The 21,091-nt window shown below is 39.0% G+C and overlaps 1 protein-coding gene across 5 annotated transcripts in view; it reads left to right on the top strand.

Moving 5' to 3' along the window:
* The window catches only part of NPNT (nephronectin), a 66,490-nt gene that overhangs the window by 23,534 nt on the left and 21,865 nt on the right, over positions 1–21,091 (top strand). For 3 of the 5 annotated variants that reach the window (XM_083835534.1, XM_083835533.1, XM_083835531.1), the window contains 4 exons: positions 795–845; positions 8,214–8,306; positions 15,770–15,889; positions 16,666–16,785. In XM_083835534.1, coding sequence (XP_083691660.1) covers positions 795–845; positions 8,214–8,306; positions 15,770–15,889; positions 16,666–16,785 — 384 coding nt within the window. The remainder of the gene's footprint in view (positions 1–794; positions 846–8,213; positions 8,307–15,769; positions 15,890–16,665; positions 16,786–21,091) is intronic. The other 2 variants (XM_083835535.1, XM_083835532.1) reach the window with 1 other exon arrangement.

Raw genomic sequence — 21,091 nt, 5'->3', positions numbered from 1 at the left:
AGTCCCCGTCTTTTATAATAAGGTTATGTAGCCTAACAAGCTGTGCTGCTACCTTTCATTTTATTGGCAAGTAAATTGATTGAATATGAGCCCGAAACATAAATCTCTGTTTCCATCTTATTTAACTTCTGTAGTGTATTTAGTTTCATATGGTAGTAAGAGCTGGAAAGGTCTTCAAGCATTAGTTTTAATTTAGCTGACATTGAAAATTCAAACATTATAAAAATGACCAGTAAATTTATACGACACCGTATTTATTGGTTGCAGATGTTCAGATACTTTAAAATGGGTGTAATTTTAATTATTCTCAAATTAGCATCTAGATGCAACCCTTTACGTTTGTTTTGTGGAGATGCAGCATTGAAAATGTACACGTATTTAAATGAAAGGATACTGTCTCTTTAAGAAAAAACATTTATGCTCTGTTGATGGAAACATGGAACATAAATTGTGAAACATGAGAATTTTTACAACTATGTACCCTATGAAACATGACAAAATGTAGCTCCTTAGTTGACTGAATAAGAATAGCATCACGTCATTATATTGAATTACTCTCATATATCAGAATGTGTTTGCTAATTCTCATAATGAAAGTCTGATGTAAGGTATTTCCATTTTTAAATGTGTACCAGAATTTTTTTTTATTTCAGAAAAGCTCTGAATGTTGAATGTGTGTAAGTCTCCAGGAATGTAACAAGTTGATAAAAGCCCCAGCCAAGTCCATCCTCCTTACAGGAAAAAAAAAAAAAAAAAAAGCTGGATTTTCTTTTTTTTGGATATTTGTTTTGCAGCTTTCTACGTCTTAAGGCAGAGAATAGCCAGCCTAAGGTGCCAGCCCAAAGGTTAGCTGAACATATTTCTTGAAATAATTTTGGCAAGATTATGACTTGGAGTTATGGCCTCTAAGTCATAAGTTTATGAAAACTATAATACATGACAAGAAGATGTAGATTTTCTTTTTTTCCCCTCTTTCTTTCTTTCTTTCTTTCTCTCTCTCTCTCTCTTTTAAAACACTGATTTGGGGAAGATGAGGGTGGAAGGAAATGAAAAGGGTGGTTTTTTTTGTTTTTATTTATCCCAGTCACCTATCTAATGAGAATCTTATTTTCTAACCTATTGCACGCTTCCCTTTTTCTCTTTCTCTTATCCTTTTTCTTTATTTTATTCTCAAACTCCAAGCAATGTTTTTTCTCTCCTGAAAGTTGTTTATACTCCCAGCATCACCTTTACAAGCTGCCAGATTTCCGAGGCCTGATTTTGCTTTCCCAGCATTGAATTGTGCAGTGGGAGGTTAGTTTGGGATGGCTGAAGCACTTACTGCCCCCCTGTTGTCTGCTTTGCACCTCCACTACAGGCTGGCATTCCCACAACAGGGAAATGTCACGGCCCCTGGTCTACAGCAGTGTACGGCCTGGCACATTAGAGCAAAATGAAATCAGTTTAGATTAATCCTCAGGGATGTAGCGCTTGCTGCTTAAGAATTGATATGTGTTGTTTGCTTATCCCTGTGGTGGGAGCACCGGTCTTCAGAAGGGGAGCAAAGCAATCGGCTGTTCATCTGGGCATAAAAGTCAACTGTGTTACCGTGATACAGAGGTTACTCCACTGAAGCCACTGGGCGTTATATTGCTATCACCAAAATAGCACTAGGGCACCATTTCTATTCTGCCACCGCACATAGTGACACCCGTGGTAGCCTGCTTCTACCAGCTAGAGTTCAGTACACACACGGAAAGATTCAGGTAACAACCATGCTTTTGAGATGATAAAGTGCAGTTCTTTAAGGAGGTGTCATGAGCCAGTGGAAACGCAAACATGAAAAGCATGACAAAACATGAAATATTTCTTGCTTTCCTAACTTGCATTGTGTTAGATAGATTTTTCACTGACGTTTAAAAAGTGTTTAAGTGCATAAGCATTAGATTAACTTTCACTGACTTCATTAAATCCCTTTGATTTCAGCGTTACCCAAGCTTAAATTGTGTGTACTTTTAAGCGCTGTTCTTAATAGCAAGGCACTCGTGAACCTGGGTCTGGATTTGCATATGCAGTTGAGAAACACATTTGGCAGCAAGCAAAGAATTCACTGCGTGAATAGCCAGCCCCCTCTGGTTGCAGTTTGTCATGTTAATGTGCCATTACCACAATCATATGTGCAAATTGAGTAACTGATTTATGCAGGCAAAGGTAGTAGTTCTGCATGTAAAATTAGGAGCCGCTTACTTAACAGCACTATATGCTTCAGGTAGAAGCTCCTGCGTGCTATTTAACGTGTTACCATGAATGCTACAAATAAATGCAAATCACTTTTTGAAAAATACTCAGGCATTATTTACTGCCAATTTATCTGACGGTATCGTCAGTCTCTGGTTACTGAAGTTGGTCAAGGACGTTTTTTGTCTTTCAAAAACTAGATTAAGGAATGTTTTGCATATGAAATTATCTGAAAGTTAAACCCCAGTTACCCTAATCAAGCTTATGAAACTCTTCAGAGATGCATGTTGTGACTGCGAGCACACTTACCTGGGAAGCAGTTTTTTCAGAAGTAATTCTGTAATGTGAGTTATGGTAATCACACATCTGTAGCCCCTACTGATACCTGTGTGGTACGTTAAGCTTTATGCATTCTTCTGCATTTGTGTGTGGCAGAGAAAAAAAGAAACATGTAACTTTGAAAGAGCTCCAGTGATTTATTGTGCGAGTTAGCTCATACCTTGGAGGAATCTCTAGATCAAAACAACTGTGAATGACGTAGGTTTATTTTACTGTGTGTTTACGACACTGCTACCTATACCTGTGGGAGAAGCAGGTTGAGTTACAAAGACTAAATAGAAGTAGGCAGACACTAGCTGAAGTTGGCTTTGAGGCAGAGAATTATTGAACTTCAGGTCTGCTAACGCCACAGGAAAAAGGAAGACAGTTTCACGTGAAGGAGGGAGCACGGAAGAAAGTTTGTTTCACCAACGTGCAAGTCTAGTTTTTAAGTTGGCACTGTGGGAACATAAGTAGTGATCTTAAGACTGGAAGCCTGTTCTGCATTCGTCTGCGTAAGAGAATCCAGTAGAGTTTTGTGAAGGTCAATGGTGTGTAATAATCTCTGGGCTGATACTTTAATTGCTTTCTGTGTTTGGGCAAACTGAGTTTTAAGGAACTGGGATTTAGGGTCAGAATAAATCAGGGTCTATATGTTACTTGGGAAGAGAGGACAGAAGCAAGACAGGTGATCAATACAGTTTCAAATGCAGATATTCTTAAGCACTCTTAGACTTCAGAGCTGAAAATACATTCAAGGACAGATTGAACATCTGGCATTTTGAGGCAGATTTGAGTGGAGGGATGCAGAAAGAGCAACTAAAGACTCTGAGGGCAACTTCTGTCAATGAAACCCTCTTGTGGGCATCGCTCAAGAAAGAAGGCATGTGAAATCAGAAATAACTATTATGGAACAAATTTAGAGGCAAAGCAGAGAAAAAGAAAAGTAGTATTTGGGAATGTCTCAGAGAATTATACATAAGGTTATTTTTGATGGAAGACAGCTAGAAGTGTTGGAAAACCAGATGGAGTTATATTGGTAAAGATAACTCCACTAAGGAAGCTCAGGAATTTCTACTGTTGACCACAATTGAGGAGGAGTTAGGTAGGAACCAGGCAGTACAACTGTCTGGTTAGGACTCCACCAAGCAGTGCTTGGTAATAGAGTAGTAAATCGTTAACATCACAGTTGTAGATGGGAGGGAATAGAGGTGACAGCAGACACCACTGCCCTCGAAAGGTGGCTGGTTTAGTGCAGAGCTGACAAAACCTTAGGGAAACTTCCAGAGAGTGAGCGAACTGTCTGCAGGGAGAATATACAGATGGAACAAACAAGCAAACAAAAAAAAATCACCCAACAAGCACACAACAACAAAAAAACCCAAACCCTGAACATTGCTGTTCAATAGCGAATTAATTGAATGTATTTTTCGCTTTGTATACTTGCACAGCAATTAAAAAATAATAATTCAGAGTGATTTAGTCATGCTTAGACACCACCAGCTGTTAGTAGTGGCTGGAAAGATGGGTGGCTTCTAGCTTTTACACAAGTGTAACACATGCTGACAGCATGTGCATTTCACCAGAAATTCTTTTTCTCCCACACTTGAAAAATACTCTGACCCTAAACCCAAACCGTTCATTCATGTTTCAATTCTCTCCGTTATTTTTACAGGAAGTTTAATTTGTCCTGAAATTTACGTGAAACTTAAAATGCACAGTATTTATCTTATTTTGGAGGAAAAAATAGTTCTTGCCAACCATCAAAATAGGTACTTGGTTAGATTTATGGCCAGATAAAAGTCTTTAGGATACATACATCCTTGACTCCCATTGAAGTCAGTGGGAACTGAGGCAGAGCAAATCTTCGTATCTGGCTCAAAAAATGATTTAAAGTGTTCAGACTGAAATGAACGATCACGAGAGCAGTGTTCATTTTTTGATATCTCCTGAATGAACCAGGCAACAAAGTGAAATGCAAAGTTTAGTTGTAGTTTATTTTCTGGCCTAGATAAATAAGCAACAGTTGACTATGAAGATAGCTGTGCTTAGGATTTCTTTCCATCTCAATCCACATTACTATCCTATAGGAGTGCCCGTTTAAATGCTTTCAGAGAGGACTTCTTGGAGAAATGTTCCAACTTTGTTGAATCAGCATCAATAATAAATTAGCAATCTTGTTTTCAGTGGCAAGCTTGTCTATACAACAAGCATACCGAAGTCCTCTTAGCTTTTGTTTAAAACATTTGCTATTATAAAGACTAGTTTGCTTCTCTTTGGTAACCTCTCCAGACCCTTGTCTTTTGGACATTATTGTTGTAAGCCTGTAAGAGTGTAACTTTGTCAGCCTGGTGTAGCTCTTCAATGTCAACATTTCCTCCTTGGCCAGTAAGGAAATTAGGTCAAGTAGCAGTCTGAAGTCCATGGACATGGCTTATTTCAGTCTTTTTAAAACAGTCATTATGAGTTTGAGTTGATCTGAGGGAAATAATGTTCCGTTTATTTTGGTTGATTGTGGGGGTCTCTGCATCTTTTACACGTCAAGATACAGAGAATATTAGTTTGGGAGATGCTATTTTTCACTCTTTACGAGTCTAATTGTATTAAAAATTTGATGCACTCAGTCTATTCATGTGTGAGCAGAGTACCTGGAATTATGCAAGAAAATAAAAGATTGGAAAAATAAAAAAAAACAAACAAAAACAAACAAAAAACAAGTTACATCAACCTATTTCACTTATGTCTAGAGATCTACCTGAGAACTGAAATAATTGCCTGCTATTAAATGAAATGCTGAAAGTCAGGCTCAGGTCTGGTTTTATACCTGGATTTCATTATTGACTTTGTGCAAATGGAACCCTAGTATGGGGCTAAGTTGATTGAGGCGTATCGAACTAATGATTTCTTGAGGATGCCACAGATCCCATTGTTTGATTTAGTAACATAGCCTGTGTCTTCTAGCTGTAGATAGTTGTTCTATATCATTTGCTTTAGACATTTAATTAATGCTAATAGCTAATTATTCATAATTATAATTATTTATTAATGCTGCTACATAATTTTTGGTCTAGTACAAAGATACCAGACCTTCTGAGTTAGATGAAAAATTTCCATTTCTAAATTGTATAAGGCTTTTTGTCTTTAAGTGTAAGATCTTTTTTCTCAGTCTGAGCTGCTACTAATGTATGCTTTATACATTTAAGGGGGCACTAAGACTTTTTAATGTCAGCTAAACTAAAGTTGCCACAGGTTCATTTAGGGAACTGTAACACTTCATACCAAACTGACCTCATGGTGCTCTGTGTTTTTAAAAGACTAATTACCACCTACCTGTGTCCCACTTCACAATACGGATTTGTTTTAAAGGATGGTTGAAATCTCATGGAAAACATATTGGTAGTCATTTTTGTTTCTACACTAGTTTAATCACATCTTTTTGTTTTTTCCCTGGTGACTTCAAAGGCATGGACTTGGTCTTCATAGTCTTCATTTTGCCATTATTACCTCTAGTTAGACCAGGGCCGATGATGTCAGGAAGACGAGAGTCACTGGGTCTAAATGAGTTCCTAATGCAGTGGACATATATTTTTTTTTTTTCCTGTTTATGACTAATGATTAAAAAAACAGTAATTGTTTCCAACTACAATGCTCTAGAAGTTTTTCATGATATATCAGTTGTTCTTCAGTTGTCTGCCCATCACCCGAGGGCACACTTTTTGAAACAGAACATTTAGCAGTCTACTAAACTACTACAGCCACTTTCTCTAATTGGGTGATGTTTCTGTTTCTTTGTTTCTGACCAGTGTTTATAGGAAAAAAGCTTTTGCAGTAACTAAAAACATCCCACTCTGTTGTCTTTTAAGATGTTCCTAAAGACAGATTTACAGAAGAAACTGCAGCAGTGTTAGGAAGATCCACAAAGAGCAGTGCTAAAGATTGAAAACAAAGCCTTGTGTTCTCGGGATATGACTGTTCATATATGTATAATATTTAAACAAAAAAAAAATGCCCTGATAATAGTAGAGGACAAATGCAGTCCTGAAACTGGAGCAAGCTCATTCTGTGCTAACAGTTGCTTCTGTGGATGCAGTTGTGGGAACTGCTGATTCTGGAAGCTTTGCATCTTATGGAAAAGGTTTTAGAACATCAGAGATGTATTTGCATAGTTTTTTCATAACCATAACTAATCTCTTGTTTCTGTTTTAATTTTGTTTAATTCAACCCTGTTGAACAGCCTGGCTATAATGCAAGCTGCATTTGTGAGTGCATTCTGACAGATTTCTATTAAATTAGATCCTTAATACATTCAATTTTACGATATAGGCTGTTGTCAGATTAATGAATATTACAGCTGGGTTTAGTTAGTTACTTTGCAAATTCCAAATGATACTGTTAGCTTAGAAAATGAATGTAAAGCCAGGGTAAATAATAACTCCTAATTACAGAGTACTTGAGTTATGCCACCCTCTGATTTCTTTCTAATTTGTGTCTGTCTTGCTTAAGCAGTAAGCTCACTAGAATTGTACATCTGCATTCTGTCACAGAATGATAAACATAATTTTAGAGCTTATTAAATATTTCAGTTTTCCACTAGGTTGAAACAATAAGTTTAGTAAAAAAAGCTTGGAAATGTTGTCTAAAATTTTCAGCTATGAAATGGTTTCCAGAGTTATGCAGGATTCCTAGCACTCTGTAAATATTCCTGTTAGCATCTAAGAAATAATCCTAGCTCAGTAGAAATAAATTTGTGGATGAATTCTTATGTTTCTTCAAAAGCAGTGCTTATGTTATTTTAAAAGTTTAAGCATTTTATTTGTGTTATGTTGAGGGAGGTACCAAAGATGGTTTCATAACTATTGCTTCATGGAGTTCTGTATTTGTGCTCCATCTGGGGAATTAGAAATTACCTGGCAAACTTGACTTTGGAAGCAAATAGAACATAAATTCACATTCTGTGAGTGTATCTGTACAGCAGGATTGGTAATAAATGCATGAAATGTTCTGAGTGGAAGTGACTTGGATGCATGCAGTGATAAAGCAGCATATTATAGTGTTGCTTTTGCTTTTACCCAGTCCATTTTTTTCTCCAAAAGAAGAAAAACAAAAGTAATTCCCATGCCATAATCCAAACACCTGAGAGGGACAGATTCAGGCAAAACATTTGTTAGTAAGTGGACAAAGGATGTTGCTTAGAAGTCTCAGAAGAAACCTGTGAATACTAGGACCTGTACTGCTGCTACTGGTGACTGAACTGTGGCTCAGTTTGCATGTCAGCTATGACATTGATGCACACATTCCTGTATAGCCAGGGCATATTCGAGCTTTACCAAATGTAGTGACGTGAATCACAGCACACAAACACGCAGCACAAGTGAAGGCATGCTGTCTGCTAGCTGATGAGGTACTAAAAGAGTTTAATATCCTGGAAAGAGCACAACCTCCTGCTGTACAAAAATAGAATACTAATGAGGATCTCGTTCTTCCCACGTGTATTGGGGTGGCAATTATTTTTGAATGTGCATCTGTTGTTTGAACAGTGGTATTTGAGACACATAATGATGCTTAAGGGAGGAACATAAATGGTACAATTTTTGTTAGGTCATTGCCATTTGTTTTAAAGTAATGCACTGTCAGTCGGGACTGGAATGGAAGAGTAATGAGTGTTCTTCTGTTTGCAGCTATATGCCAGCCAGGGTGCAAACATGGTGAATGCGTTGGGCCAAACAAGTGCAAGTGCCACCCGGGATACACTGGAAAAACCTGCAATCAAGGTAAGAAAGTGAAGTCAAAGAAAGAGAATTTCTTTGTGAAATCACAGAGGTATTGTTGACTCCCACCCCCACGAATGCTGTGTGTGTTGCCTGCAGGCAGAGGGTAACAAGCTCATACACCAGCCCTGTTACTGCTGTAGTTTTCTGATACGGGGCTTATGTTTGTGGAGAAAATGGCATCTGCAGTGGGATGATCCAAGGAAAGCAATTGCTTTTGTTCAGGTGAAATTAATGTGATTAACATCAAGTATGTATCTACCTGCTGCCCTGAATCTGAATCAGGTAATTTGGTAATCTTGTGTTCAGAGCTGTTATTTCATGAGGTCACAATGCTCAGGTTTGGATAGTGAAATAATATTTCTTTAATTAAAAACAATTTCCGGGATTCGTTCTCATTTTTGTGTTTCTAATCCTGAACTAGGTAGCTAGCAATAAACTGCATTGTGTAAATAAAAGTTGGAAAGATGAAATGTTATCTTATTGAATTATCACCTTAGTTTCATTGTTTGTTTTTTTTTGCCAAAAATTGATTATTAAAACATGTAGCAGTATAAGGATCACATAGCATAAAGCAAAATTGTAATACAGAATTAGATTTTGATGCCTAAGACTTGTTCGCATACACAGTTATCTCATTAAGACACTTCTCTTTTTCGTTTGTTCCAGCCTACAGAAAATGTTCATGTTTTCTGACAGTGCTTAGGATGTATGGTAGAATAATCTTACCTGAAGAACTAAAATGTTTTGTTTGTTTAAAAATGTGCCCTGGTGTTGCTAACCTTCTTTTGGTGTGTTGATTTTATATTGAATTGTGTTCTTTCAAAATAGATGTATGTTTGTTTTCAGATTTACTAATCTTTCAAAAAACTATTATTTGAAGATTCATTTCTTTTGTCATCCATCAAGTTATTTTATCTCCTTTTCCCTTTACTCTGGACTGATTGTAAAGGATAGGATTATATGATTTTATTCTATGCATGTTTTGGTCAGTCTGGAACTCTTTCAGAAAACAGTGCTGTTGTTACATGTATGTGTAACCATTTTTATATGTATTGATTGCTTTATCAATATCAGAAGAATGCTGTGCAAATTGGTGGACTACGTAGGCTTGAACTATTCACTTTCCATTAAATGCCAAAGACAGAAAAATGTGATAAATGATTAAAGTAAGTCTTTTAGCCAGTATTGATCAAATATTCTTGCATGCTATTGGTGACAAAGTTGCCATGACATACGTCCACGAGATTTCTGAGATGCCTGCTGATGGTGTTGTCCCAAAGGTACATCAGTTCAGGTGACTACAGCCTACATCTGTTCTACATTACATGGCTGTTCCTGGGGCCAGGGTATGCATTCTTGCCACGTGCTAATTCCACATTAAGATGAGACCCGAATGTGCACAGTTGATGCAGAGTCTGCTTTTGCTGGGAGGAAATCTGAATGTGTGCCTGGGAGGGGGGCTGAGCATGGCACAGTCTGGATGGCTGGGTGGAATAGAAGTGTGGGCATCTCCTGAAGCCCGCTTACATACAGGGTAAGCGTGACCTGTGTTATTATACCTTCATATAGCAGCTCTCCTGTTCAGTCTAGGGGATATCTTTCTCATTTCTGTTCTAGAATAATAATTAGTAATAACAGGAAGTAAGGGTGTTGGCAGAAGAAATGTTGGAGTTCTGCAGAGATGGAAGTCTTTCTAAGATATGCGTGGCATTGGGCTTTAAAGTATGCTCAGATTCTTGGTGAAAGACATTCTTTGAGTATGAGTGCTGATGAACAGGCACGGGCCTCAAAGATAAAGCCGTATTCCATGCATCAACCCAAAAGAACTACGCAGCCTCACAGCAGGACTGTTGAACTTGGACTGTGTGATGGTGCCTGAAGGCTTGTCCCTTTCCAGTGGCAATCTAGACCTCGCTTTAGGTCACTCAGGAATTAGGATCATCTTTCTTATTACATTGCTATTGTCAGCAATTTATTGCAGTGACTTTGTACAATAGATAACAACGCTCTCACCACAGTGCTTTCAAATCTAAGTGACTTCAGTGTTTCCCTTCGAGCTTTTTAATCCCAGGTTAACAGCTCTAACCAATTAAGAAAAAAGCTGAGCATTCTGAAAGAAAATACCCTCTGCCAGCTCTCTAGTTTATAGTAGTAACAGGGGGACTAGTACTTCTTACAAAATGTGTTCACCAGAAAAGTAATACCAACTCTTCAATAAGATCTGTATTCACAGACAAATATGAACAGTTGAAAACTTGCAATTTTTACTAGCGTTTGGAAGCATGTGTAGGTTACTTCCTGGGGTAGGAAAAGGTTGTCTTTAAATAAAGAATATAAAGCATCTGTTCTGCAACTTCTCATCTTCTTATTCTGTTTGTTCCAGGAACACAGTGCAAAAGTTTACTTCTTTGTATTTTTTGTAAAGCAATTCCTGTCATTGCCTTTTTTTTCCTTTTCTTTTTTTTTTTTTTTTCCCTTATTGATAAAGTAATGCATATGACAAAGATTTGGTCACTTCATTTTTATTATGCCTTCTTCCCACCCTGTGAAGATGAGCAACCATATACAAGTCTGCCTGCTCAGAGCAGTGAAGCGCGTCTATTCCGCCCCCTGGATCAGCATGCAAGAAATACACCTTCAAGGGGTGAGATGGTCCCGTATCTCAGGCGGCGTGCTCCTTCTCCCTGCACGGCTTGAAACAATAACAGAATTTCTTGCAAAGGGGTTGGAGGCTGACAGACCGATGGCTGTGATGCGAAAGCTGAACCTGCCGTGTCATTAGCATGCAGAGCAAATAACTGATTGTATTTCCTTGATACTGCATGCCTGTAGTCTGAAAGGGCTTGACTCTCCACTCTACTCACTGTTGTATCTTGCTTTTGTTTCCTTCCCCTGCTCTTCTTTCAGGACCTGCACTTTTAAATTTATTTCTAAGTTCCTTCGTAAACTGAGAACGAAGGAAAATGTTTATCAGGTCAGATAAAGACAAAACTGTGATTTATATAAGGCTAGAAGTTGAAGAAAATGGGAATCGTTAACTTCTGCATTTGGCAGCTGTCGATTAATCAGACTAAGGGATGAGAGGAAAACTCTTCAGAGTGACACAAATCTGTCATAAAGACATTTAATGTGGTAGGGTGTTGATACTTGCTGGGAATGAAAGCTGACCTACTTTTCTGTAGTATGGGCGACAGATTATTTTTTGACTTTGTTTCTGGTCAGTGGCTTTCTTCTGTCTCAGCCTGAGTAGACTTGGTATCGAATACTTGACTTCTGTGTTTACTGATTCAAGCTAGCTAACAGGGAGAAAAATGCAGAGAGAAGGTTCAAGTGTTGGAGTCTACTGCGGAAACTAATTAAAGATAATAGCAGAGCGTGCTGTGTCTTCCTAGGAAGATATGCTTATGCACTCCAGTGTTGGGTGTGCGTCAAAGCTGGTCGTTATCCAAGATCATGTGCGACGCAGTTGTCAGAGAAGTCCCATCTGGATTTTCCAGCACAGATATGTTGTCATTTCCTTGCATTCACATTTTTCTTTCTTTTCTTCAAAAATGAAATACTTGTGCTCAGCTGCCTGTGCTTCTGTTATGGACCTGCTTTCCGTAGTGCCAACAGGGTGGTGTATTCCTGCAAAGGAATTAAAGGAACTTGTTAAACGCTTCAATAGTGTTGGTCTTTATGTTTTAAATTCCAGTGCGAAAATTGATCTATACATTTGAGTTTATACATTTTAGTTTCCAAATTGTTTTTCTTTAGAGGAAACTTCTAATGTTTTCTCTTTTCCTCTTTTGATGCATAGCCATTTGTACTGAGATATCTTTATATATGTGTTGTTTGAAGTATGCAATCAATATCTTTGGGTAAGTAACCTGACCTTTTTAAAACCAGCATATGTTCAAGAGGTATGTTGCTATAGCTGGCTTTTTGACTGCTAACATTAGCCTGAACCTGTTCTTGAAAAAAGGAGACCTTCTTTAAGGAGCAAGAAACACATCTGAAGCAGATAGAGTATATTAATAGCAGGAATGTTTCAGTGCTCCCCCATCCACGTGCAGTATATCCGGACTGTTCTGCGGGAAGCACGCTGTCACGGATTATGGGAGCACGGGGGTAGATGGAGGGAGCTGTCAGCATGTTCACACGGGCCTTTATAGAGAACCAGGAAGACCTACCGGTAATTATATAATAAGTGTGCCTGCTGGAAACTGAGTGGTGCTCACTGTGTGCTTTCAGAGTACGTGCCTGTCTTTGCTGCTGAAAAGGAGAAAAAGACAAGTTGCACTTCGGGGAAAATAAAGTGGGCTGAGCAGTGTGCTTTAACACAGCCAGTTTGGAGGCTGGCTTTGCTTTTCAGGAGCCAGAGCGCTGCCAGTACGTGTTTTCCTGAACAGCAGCATTTCTTCTGACTCCATAAGTTTAAAAACGTCATCCTCTCAATAGCTAATGTCAAAGGCAGAAGTGAAAACCCATGACACATGAGTTTTAGATTTAGCATGGAGCTGTGCTAGCAGCTTATTTCTGATGCCTTGTGACCTTAGCCTTCTGTGATGGCAACCAAGGTTAAAAAATCTGACTGTTTAAAGGTGCAGGCATTTTATTCACAGCCATGTATTTTAAGTTCTGAATCAAAGGAGTAAAAAGCTGATCAGACAGCATTTATTTACAGGCAGAAACAGAATGAAGTGAACAAATAATTTAGTCAAAATTTCACAAACAAAATGCATGCGATGTGATATCCTAATGCAGTTGATGCATCTACCTTTTCAGATCAGCTTATTCTCAGAGTATGTTACTAATAGTCATCTATTTGTCAACACCTGAGCTTTCATTTCTGTACTAAGAATATTTTGTACCAAATTACATAGCATTCAGAGTACTGTGGGACTCCAGTTATTTAAGGGCTATAATGTGATCTATACTTCATGGAAGATGGCAGATTTTAAACTGAGAACAGCCATTAATACTTACATCTTGCAACTCTGAATCTGTGGTAATAGCTGTGTAAGTGAGAGACAGTTCTTAAAGGCAGCATCTTTGGGAGTTTCTCAACTTAGAGCTGAAGTGCAGTGGGATGTAACCACTTGCAGATCATACAGGTACTATTAAAATCCTGCCCTGCAGCTTCATTTCAGCATTACTTTCCTCATCCTGTCCCGACTTCGAGTAAAGTATTTCATACTTATCTCTGTTATGTATTTATTTTGTGAAGTAATGGGTTTTGTACAAAGCAGGAAAAATGTATGTATTTTAGACTTAAGAAATTCTCTTTTTCTTAATTCAAAATTATTCTTGAGCTTGAACCTCAATCAGTGGTGTAGGCTCAGTGCAGATACTTCCATGAACTGTAAGTCAAACTCTAGCAATATTATTCCATTTAGTAATAACTTTTTAACAGAAGTTTTGGATATGTAGGAAATATGTTAGTGCAATTGTAATATTTATCAGGAGGATATTTTTACAGAAATAATATTTTTATAATATTTAATAATAATACTATTTAATTTAATAATTTAATAATAATATTATTTAATAATAATAATAATTTTAATACTTTAACAGATAATATTTTTACAGAATTCAAAAAAAAAAAAGCCTTTTGTGTTGCCTAGAGAAGTTTGCCTCCCAAAATCCAACCTTTTACCAGTTTATTATTAAGCATTTTATATAATTTTTTTCTATAAAGATTTTCACAATAATAACTTGTCCTCCCCCTTCAGCATCAGCATCATCTGCTCTCCAGTTTGGCCTGTGCACATACTGTACTGATACTCAGAACTCTTAGCTGAAGGTCCCGATTTCACAGTAGAAAACGTCCGTCTCTTCTACAGCTGTTTCTCTCTAACACGGCAGGTGCATTTTATGATTCTGGTATTGGTGCCTGCTGGGAGAAGTATGTTCTCCGAGCATCTCCAGAAATGTTTTTAACCTCCTGAAGAGTGAGAGAGTTTGAAGGGGATGCTGTTTCTGCAACGTGTGCTCTGCAGAAAGACTGCAGAGAAGGTCATCACTCCTCATTTCCAGGGCACAGGTCCAGCCCTCATTTTGGCAGCTTTTCCTCTCTGAAGTCCTGCCTACATTCACCTGGTCTTCCTTGCAGCTGTAGGAGTGAACATTCTCCTTCGGGTTTCCTAGGAAAATCTTTTCCAGAACTCTTGCAGGAAGAAGGGAAAAATTGTATCCCTTACCATTTCCCTGTCCCAGCAGAAGGGAGCAGAAGGTATCCTTATCCCTTAACCTGCTGCCCTTCCCAAGGCCTTGGAAAATGAAATCAGTTAGGAGACGGGTTGTGGGGAGAGGCATATATGATGATGCTTGCTCTTCCTTGGCTCCATGAAGATGAAAACAAAGTAACTCTGAAGATGATAGATTTTGATTTTCTAACACTTCTGGAGCTCTCGGTAACAACCGTGACAGAGTAGAGTGCTCATTTACAGGTACCAGCAAAATCCTTGAGGATGGTTTTGGGTTACGTTGGTGACACTTCATGAGAATGTGTTTAATAGTGGAGGTGGCTCTTTGAAAAGTTCCTGGAAATACCACTCTCTCTGTTACTGTAACAACACTCCAGGCAGCCTTATGCAATACTGGAGATGAGGGCCCGTAATTCAGTTAAGTACTTGCTGGCTGGATTTGTGAATACATTTATTATGTTCACCTATTTTTTCATCCTTACTTGTCAATATACAAATAACTAAGTTCTGTGGAGAATTATTCCGTTGTACCCAATAAAATTAACATATTCTTGGGAGAGAATTCTGAAGGGTTTCCAGATCAATCTTGTTAGAAGCCCTGTCAACTGATATGAAAATCATGGGCTGAATATTTACAAGTTATGTCATGAATTCTGTATTAAATTGTAAATCTGAAATATTAGCCCTTAGGCATAGTCCTTGACAAATATCACTGGTGTCAGGTAGTTTTTTCAGTATTTCGTAGATGGTAAGGAAAACATTTTCTCCATGAGATTGTTTTAAGTGGCTTCAAATCGGTTTTCCTGCCTTCCTCTGCAACTAATTTTGAAGCATGATAACAAATCACTGAATCACTATCAGACTTGCCGATAGCGATTGCAGCAGTGAAATTTTCTTTCTCCTCCTCTGGAGTTCTGGCTGGTCCAAGTCATCAGATCAACATGGATAGTGGCAAGATCTGGGCAGCCTGAGCTTGTACACTTGCTAATGAAACTTCTGTCAGTGCTTAATTTAATGCTAGTACTGCGATTTTTTTAAATCATTTTTCTGAAAGGGTATCTGTGAAACAGAAAAATATATTCCACTTCGCAGGAGGACTGAACAGCGCTTCGTGCAGTTTGTTCTGAACACTTGCTATCAGCTGGACTGCATCTAAAAAGCTAATTGCCGCATTTTTCCTTCTTTCTCCAGGAATTTGATCTCGTATTTCTTTTCACACATCCTCACTATGTTTTTGTTTCTTGTCCCCTTCCCTTGTACTCTTTGTTGCAGATCTAAACGAGTGTGGACTGAAGCCCCGGCCATGCAAACACCGGTGCATGAATACCTACGGCAGCTACAAGTGCTACTGCCTGAACGGCTACATGCTGATGCCGGATGGAACGTGCTCCAGTACGGCAAGGCTTGTTGCTTTCTTTTTGCAGTCTCCTCAAGATCCCTGCTTGGGCTTCCCTGGGAAACTTTTATGAAATTAAGATGAGTCCTACAGTAAAAGATTAATCTTGCTTGAAATCAGGCAATTGCATAAAATGAGCTGCTTTTTTTTATTTTTTTTCCTAATGAAATTAGGCTGAACAAAACGAGCAGATAGTTTGATTTTATTAGTTTTATTACAAGTTTTCCCAGAAGCATTCTTCAATGCTGTAAATCACTGATAATTGTCCTTCAGAGACAAGTGCTTGCTGTTTTCATTGCAGCAAGACACCTGCAGTTCTGTTGTATTATGTCCTTATAAATGTAAAATCATTAAAGCTGCAGATGTTGGTTGTCTGACTGGTATAAAATTGTACTGTCATCTCTCTGGAGATGAGGTTCCTACTTCATCACATAAAAGTAGATATTTTGAGTGCCTGGACAAAGGGAAGGGGAGAGATGACCTTTAATTAAAGGTACTTCTATTTTGAAATGTTGATATTGTACACAATGGAATTTATTTTCTTCGTGAGCGCGACTTTCCATGACACAACTTACTACAATTGTGGTGTTTTGGTTTTTGTCTTTCTTTTTTGCAGTTGCTCTTTTAAGGCATGAATGAATACCTGTCAAATTCTACAGGTGTTTCTCCATTTCTATTATATTTATACTGTGTCTTACTTCTCCAAAGATTTCAGTGACTTTCTGGTTCCGGTCAGATCCCTTATCTAACACATTCAATTATTTTTCCCTAGATGCCCTTTCTTGCTCAATGGCAAACTGTCAGTATGGCTGTGATGTGCTGAAAGGAGAAGTGCGCTGCCGCTGTCCTTCTCCAGGACTGCAGCTGGGGCCTGATGGTAGAACCTGCATAGGTAGGTGATCAGATGCACATTTCTTTTTTTCTTTTTTTTTTTTCCCCCAAGAGACTTTTCAGCCTTACCCTAAATGCATTTCAAGAGTTTATCAGGTGTATTTTGAAAGCATTATCCATGCAGTTTAAAGACATTGCTAATAAGGATTGGGATAACCAAGGTAAAGGTCTCTGTACACTCAGTATTAATGGGATTTAGGCTCCTGTCTTTCTTGCCTAACTGTGAAAACTCCAAGTTAAACTCAGGAATTCGTACAGTATGGAAATGAAATATACTGTTCTCACATTCTTGAACATGGAAGAGGTGCTCGTGGTTAATCAGACTGTATTGTGCCACATGTTACTATGGTCTGAAGAACAGCATGACGTGATTTCATTAGTCATTAACTATACATCCCGAGTAGGCATGATGCTCCAGTGATTTTGCTATTTATATCCTACGCAGTGCTACTGTTTCGTAACCTCTAACAACCATGCAGAATTGTACTGAAAGAATGTAAGAGAGTATGGATGCCCTAATCATCCAATTGGGTGTCATGGCTGTCCACAGGGGTGGTGTTTCTCAAAGTGACTTACCCATGCTGACCGAGAACTTGGTGGCAGAGCAAGGGACAGAATCTAGATCTTCTGATGTGAGGAGCAGGCTCAGCTGTAAGAGTGTAATTGGCATGTCTATGCATGCAAAAGAATGGGTATAGCAATCAGAAAAAAAAAAACAAACACACATTGTCACATGCTAAAGAGATTGTACTGTGATTAGTCTCACTGTAGACATGGCAGATAGAGATCTTTGCAAAAGACTTGTACCATGTCGTAGTAAGCTGAGTGATTGTAAGTAGGAATTCAAGCAAATTGTACCAAATGTAGAAATTTGCTAAAAAAAAATACTTGAGATTCTCCTAGTGGGTGCATTTCTATGAGAAGTTCAAACAAACTTCATACTTACTTTGAAATAAACAAAATACACTTGTAATCCAGAAGTCTAATACTCTGACCAGCAATATGATATCAGTTGTTTAGTGTAGATTTAAAAAACAAACAAACAAACAAAAAAAAACAAAAAACCCAAAAACATTTTTTTTCTATTAAGGTGAAGAACTGTTTACCCACATTTCAATTTGTATGCATCATTCAGATTGATCTTGTATCCTGTTTTTAAAATCTACAAAAATTTCAGAGCAGGCTTACACAATGCAGAGAAGGTAGTCATAGCAAAAAGACTGACTACCTATGTCCTTCATGGGTCATACGCACGATGTGGAGCTCTTTTTTGGTAACAAATGACTGTGACATGCATTCAAGTGTAATTTCTCTGTCAAGTTCGAGTTGCACTAAACCAGTAAATACCACCAAGAGTCAAAGTTATTTGGGGCTAGAACTTCATTTTTTCCTCATATGTGTACAACCCCATCACTGCTGGGGAGCACATCAGTTCCAAGGAGTGTACAGATACTACCACAGTGTAGAAGCAGTAAGGAAATAACGATGTAGATGACAGTAAGAAAATTGAAGCGTCTATTGGCTGCAGCTTGTGAAATCCTAGTTTGAATGGAATTTGAAAGACAGCTGGGAATTTAATGCTTATTTTTAGCACAGGTGGAAATTCCTCTAGGCATTATTCTATTCTTAGTTTAACCCATGCTGATCATTCTCTCGTTAAAATGTTCCTTCCAGACAGTAAAGAGCAACCGAACAATTTGCCTATGAAGGTAAATCACTTAAACTAACAACAAATTGAAAAAGAATTCAGCAAAATGTTCAGTGAAGTTAGGGATTAATTGAATAATTAAGGATTCTTGAATCAATAAATCAGTCATCAAACTATGTTGTCAGCTCTTTTGACTGGGTTTTTCATTTTATGAAATTAACAATATATACATTTCAGCTTTAGAAGGTCTGTAGTTATTTGAGGACTGAAAATGATAACTTTCACTGCAAAATAAAGTCTTTCTAGTTGCTTTGCTTGTGGATAGGATCTTGAAAATACACCCTTATAAACTTAAAAATCAAATTCTTTTAAAATCAGCCTCATAGTTTTTTTGGGTTGGTAATATGGCCTTATTCACAGCGGGATCGAAGCAGGTCAGCTTGTAATTCTGCTTCTCTATCGAACTCTGACTACGACAGTCATGAGGTTCTGTCTGCACTACTTGCCTTTGGAGCAGCTCCCTGATGCTAGGTCTGGGCACGCACCTCCATTGCAGACCAGGCTGATCAGAATGCAAATCACCCCCTCGTGCCCTGGTTTTCATAGGAAGCATAGCAGCCACAGGGCGTTGCAGCAGGTAAAGGGAAACAGCCTCTGCACCATTTGGCCCAGGCGTGAATTGGCACAGGTCTGTCGGTTTGAAGGAAGCGATAGTCTGTGCTGTTTGAGAGCTGGAGGAGACTAACCGTAAGCACTTACATGCCATCTTCTAGCTAATGATCAAAAAGTGTTTTTCCCACCAGTAAAGAGCATCCACCCCACTTCTTATATTAAACGTAAGTAGTAAACATTTGCAATGTTTTCCCATTAATTTTGTGTCAGTTTTCAATAGTGTATCGATGAGTGGTTCAGTCCTATGTCTTTAGGTTGTATCATTGCCTAGAAAATTAAACAATACGACTACAGCACTCTCAGCATGCTTCTTACCTTATGTGAATTTGCAAAAAAAAATGGTTTTGTACAGAAAGAAAGGCAGGACAAGCTCCATTAGGTTTTAAAGAACATAATCCATGCCATCATGAAATATGCTCAGTGACTAATATTTTTCCTACTGAATTGTTTTTTGAAGCTGTGGTTTAAAAATAAATAATAATTAAAAAACACCAGAGTAACCAAGAGTCTGAAATATGCAGCATTGAAATAATATTTGAATAAAGGGTAGAAAATTGTGGCTTGTAAATTAAATGGTGGTAAGGAACATGGTAGCATTTGTAAAAAATGTTAATAACGTCCTCAGAGCCTAGAATGTTAATAATATATTTAAACCAAGAGGCAGACCTATAGGAAGGTTCAGGCGTGTGCCCTGTGTTGGCTTCATTTTCTTTCCCGTTCAGCCCTTTCCTGAAGCATTGCAGGAGTGCTCCAGCCTGAGAGTAGTGCAGAGCTGTGTCAGAGCAGTCTGGTGGGCCAGGAGGGTGGGAGCTGAAGGGCTGCATCCTTCTGTCCTCACTAATTCCTTATGCAGGGTGGGATGGTGCCAGCAGTTGCTGCTGGGAGAGCCCATCTGGGCAGTAATTCATGGCTCGAGGTTACTTTTAGCTTATGGGAAACAGCTCAGAGAACCTGAAGCTACATCTCGCCTGTCCCAGGTAGCTGCCCTAATTAACCAGCAGATTTGTTTCTATTAGTTCCCTGTTTGAACCATTCTTTATTAATCACGAATACTTGAGTGTGTCAGAGCAACCGTATGTCAGTGGTAACGTTTCTTCTGTGCTGTGTAAGAGATTCAGGCTTCTCTCTGCCTTGCTCAGGCCTCTTTCACAAGCAGCAAGGCATCAATCACTCGTAGTTTGTTTTGCACTCTTGACACCTGCTGCTGAAGTGCTCCTTTTTGGAAAAAGAATTGCGTGGAGAGCAAAATCTTGCTTTCCCATAGATGAAGTGCCTGATAGAGCTGCGGAGCAGAGGCTTGAACTGTGCCCCGCAGATAACCAACGAACGTCAGAAGCGGTGTGCGTCAGAGGCAGCTGTGCATGGCAGGTCCCTACCTCAGTGAAGAATTAAGCTTCAAGTACTTAGCAGGCTGCAGCTCGGTTTCCAAGGGCTACAGAGTGAGTGGCTGTGTGTGGCTTTTGTGTATCAGCCTGATCTCCTGCCGAGAGCTCTGCAGACAGCGAGAGCAGACCTGGGTGAGTGCTGGCTGCTCCTCGGGCCTCAGCCCGGCATACTTGGCATGAAGAACAGCAGCTTCAGGGAGCTGAGAGGCATCAGACGTTGGCTGAGCATCACACGGCTTCCCAGTCCTTTCTCCTTGCCTGGATGTTGCTTCATCTCCCTGGCAGGGCAAACGGAGCCACGTACCTCAGCACCTCTGAGACCTGAAGGTCACTTTACGTAGCCAACATCCCCATGACAGAGGGGTCAGCTATGGTGCAGGTACTGCAGGGTAAGGACTTGCAGAGGGGCAGGTACTGGCAAAGCATTCGGCCTGTGGTGACTACGGGTAGGTGACCCAGAAATACTGCATCCCTGGCATTAGCCTGCCCTCTTTGCTTAGAGCAAGTCCTGAACAGATGAAGATTTCTGGTAGGCTCAGTGTGCAGGTCATGGACTAGGGATGCCTGAGATTTTTATAAAAGCAAATTACTTTCTACTGCAT

This window comes from Anser anser (assembly GCF_964211835.1).
Source record: "Anser anser genome assembly, chromosome: 4".
In the NCBI taxonomy this organism is placed as follows: domain Eukaryota; kingdom Metazoa; phylum Chordata; class Aves; order Anseriformes; family Anatidae; genus Anser; species Anser anser.
Note: the sequence above shows the minus strand (reverse complement) of the source record. Positions and strands in the feature narration are given on the sequence as shown.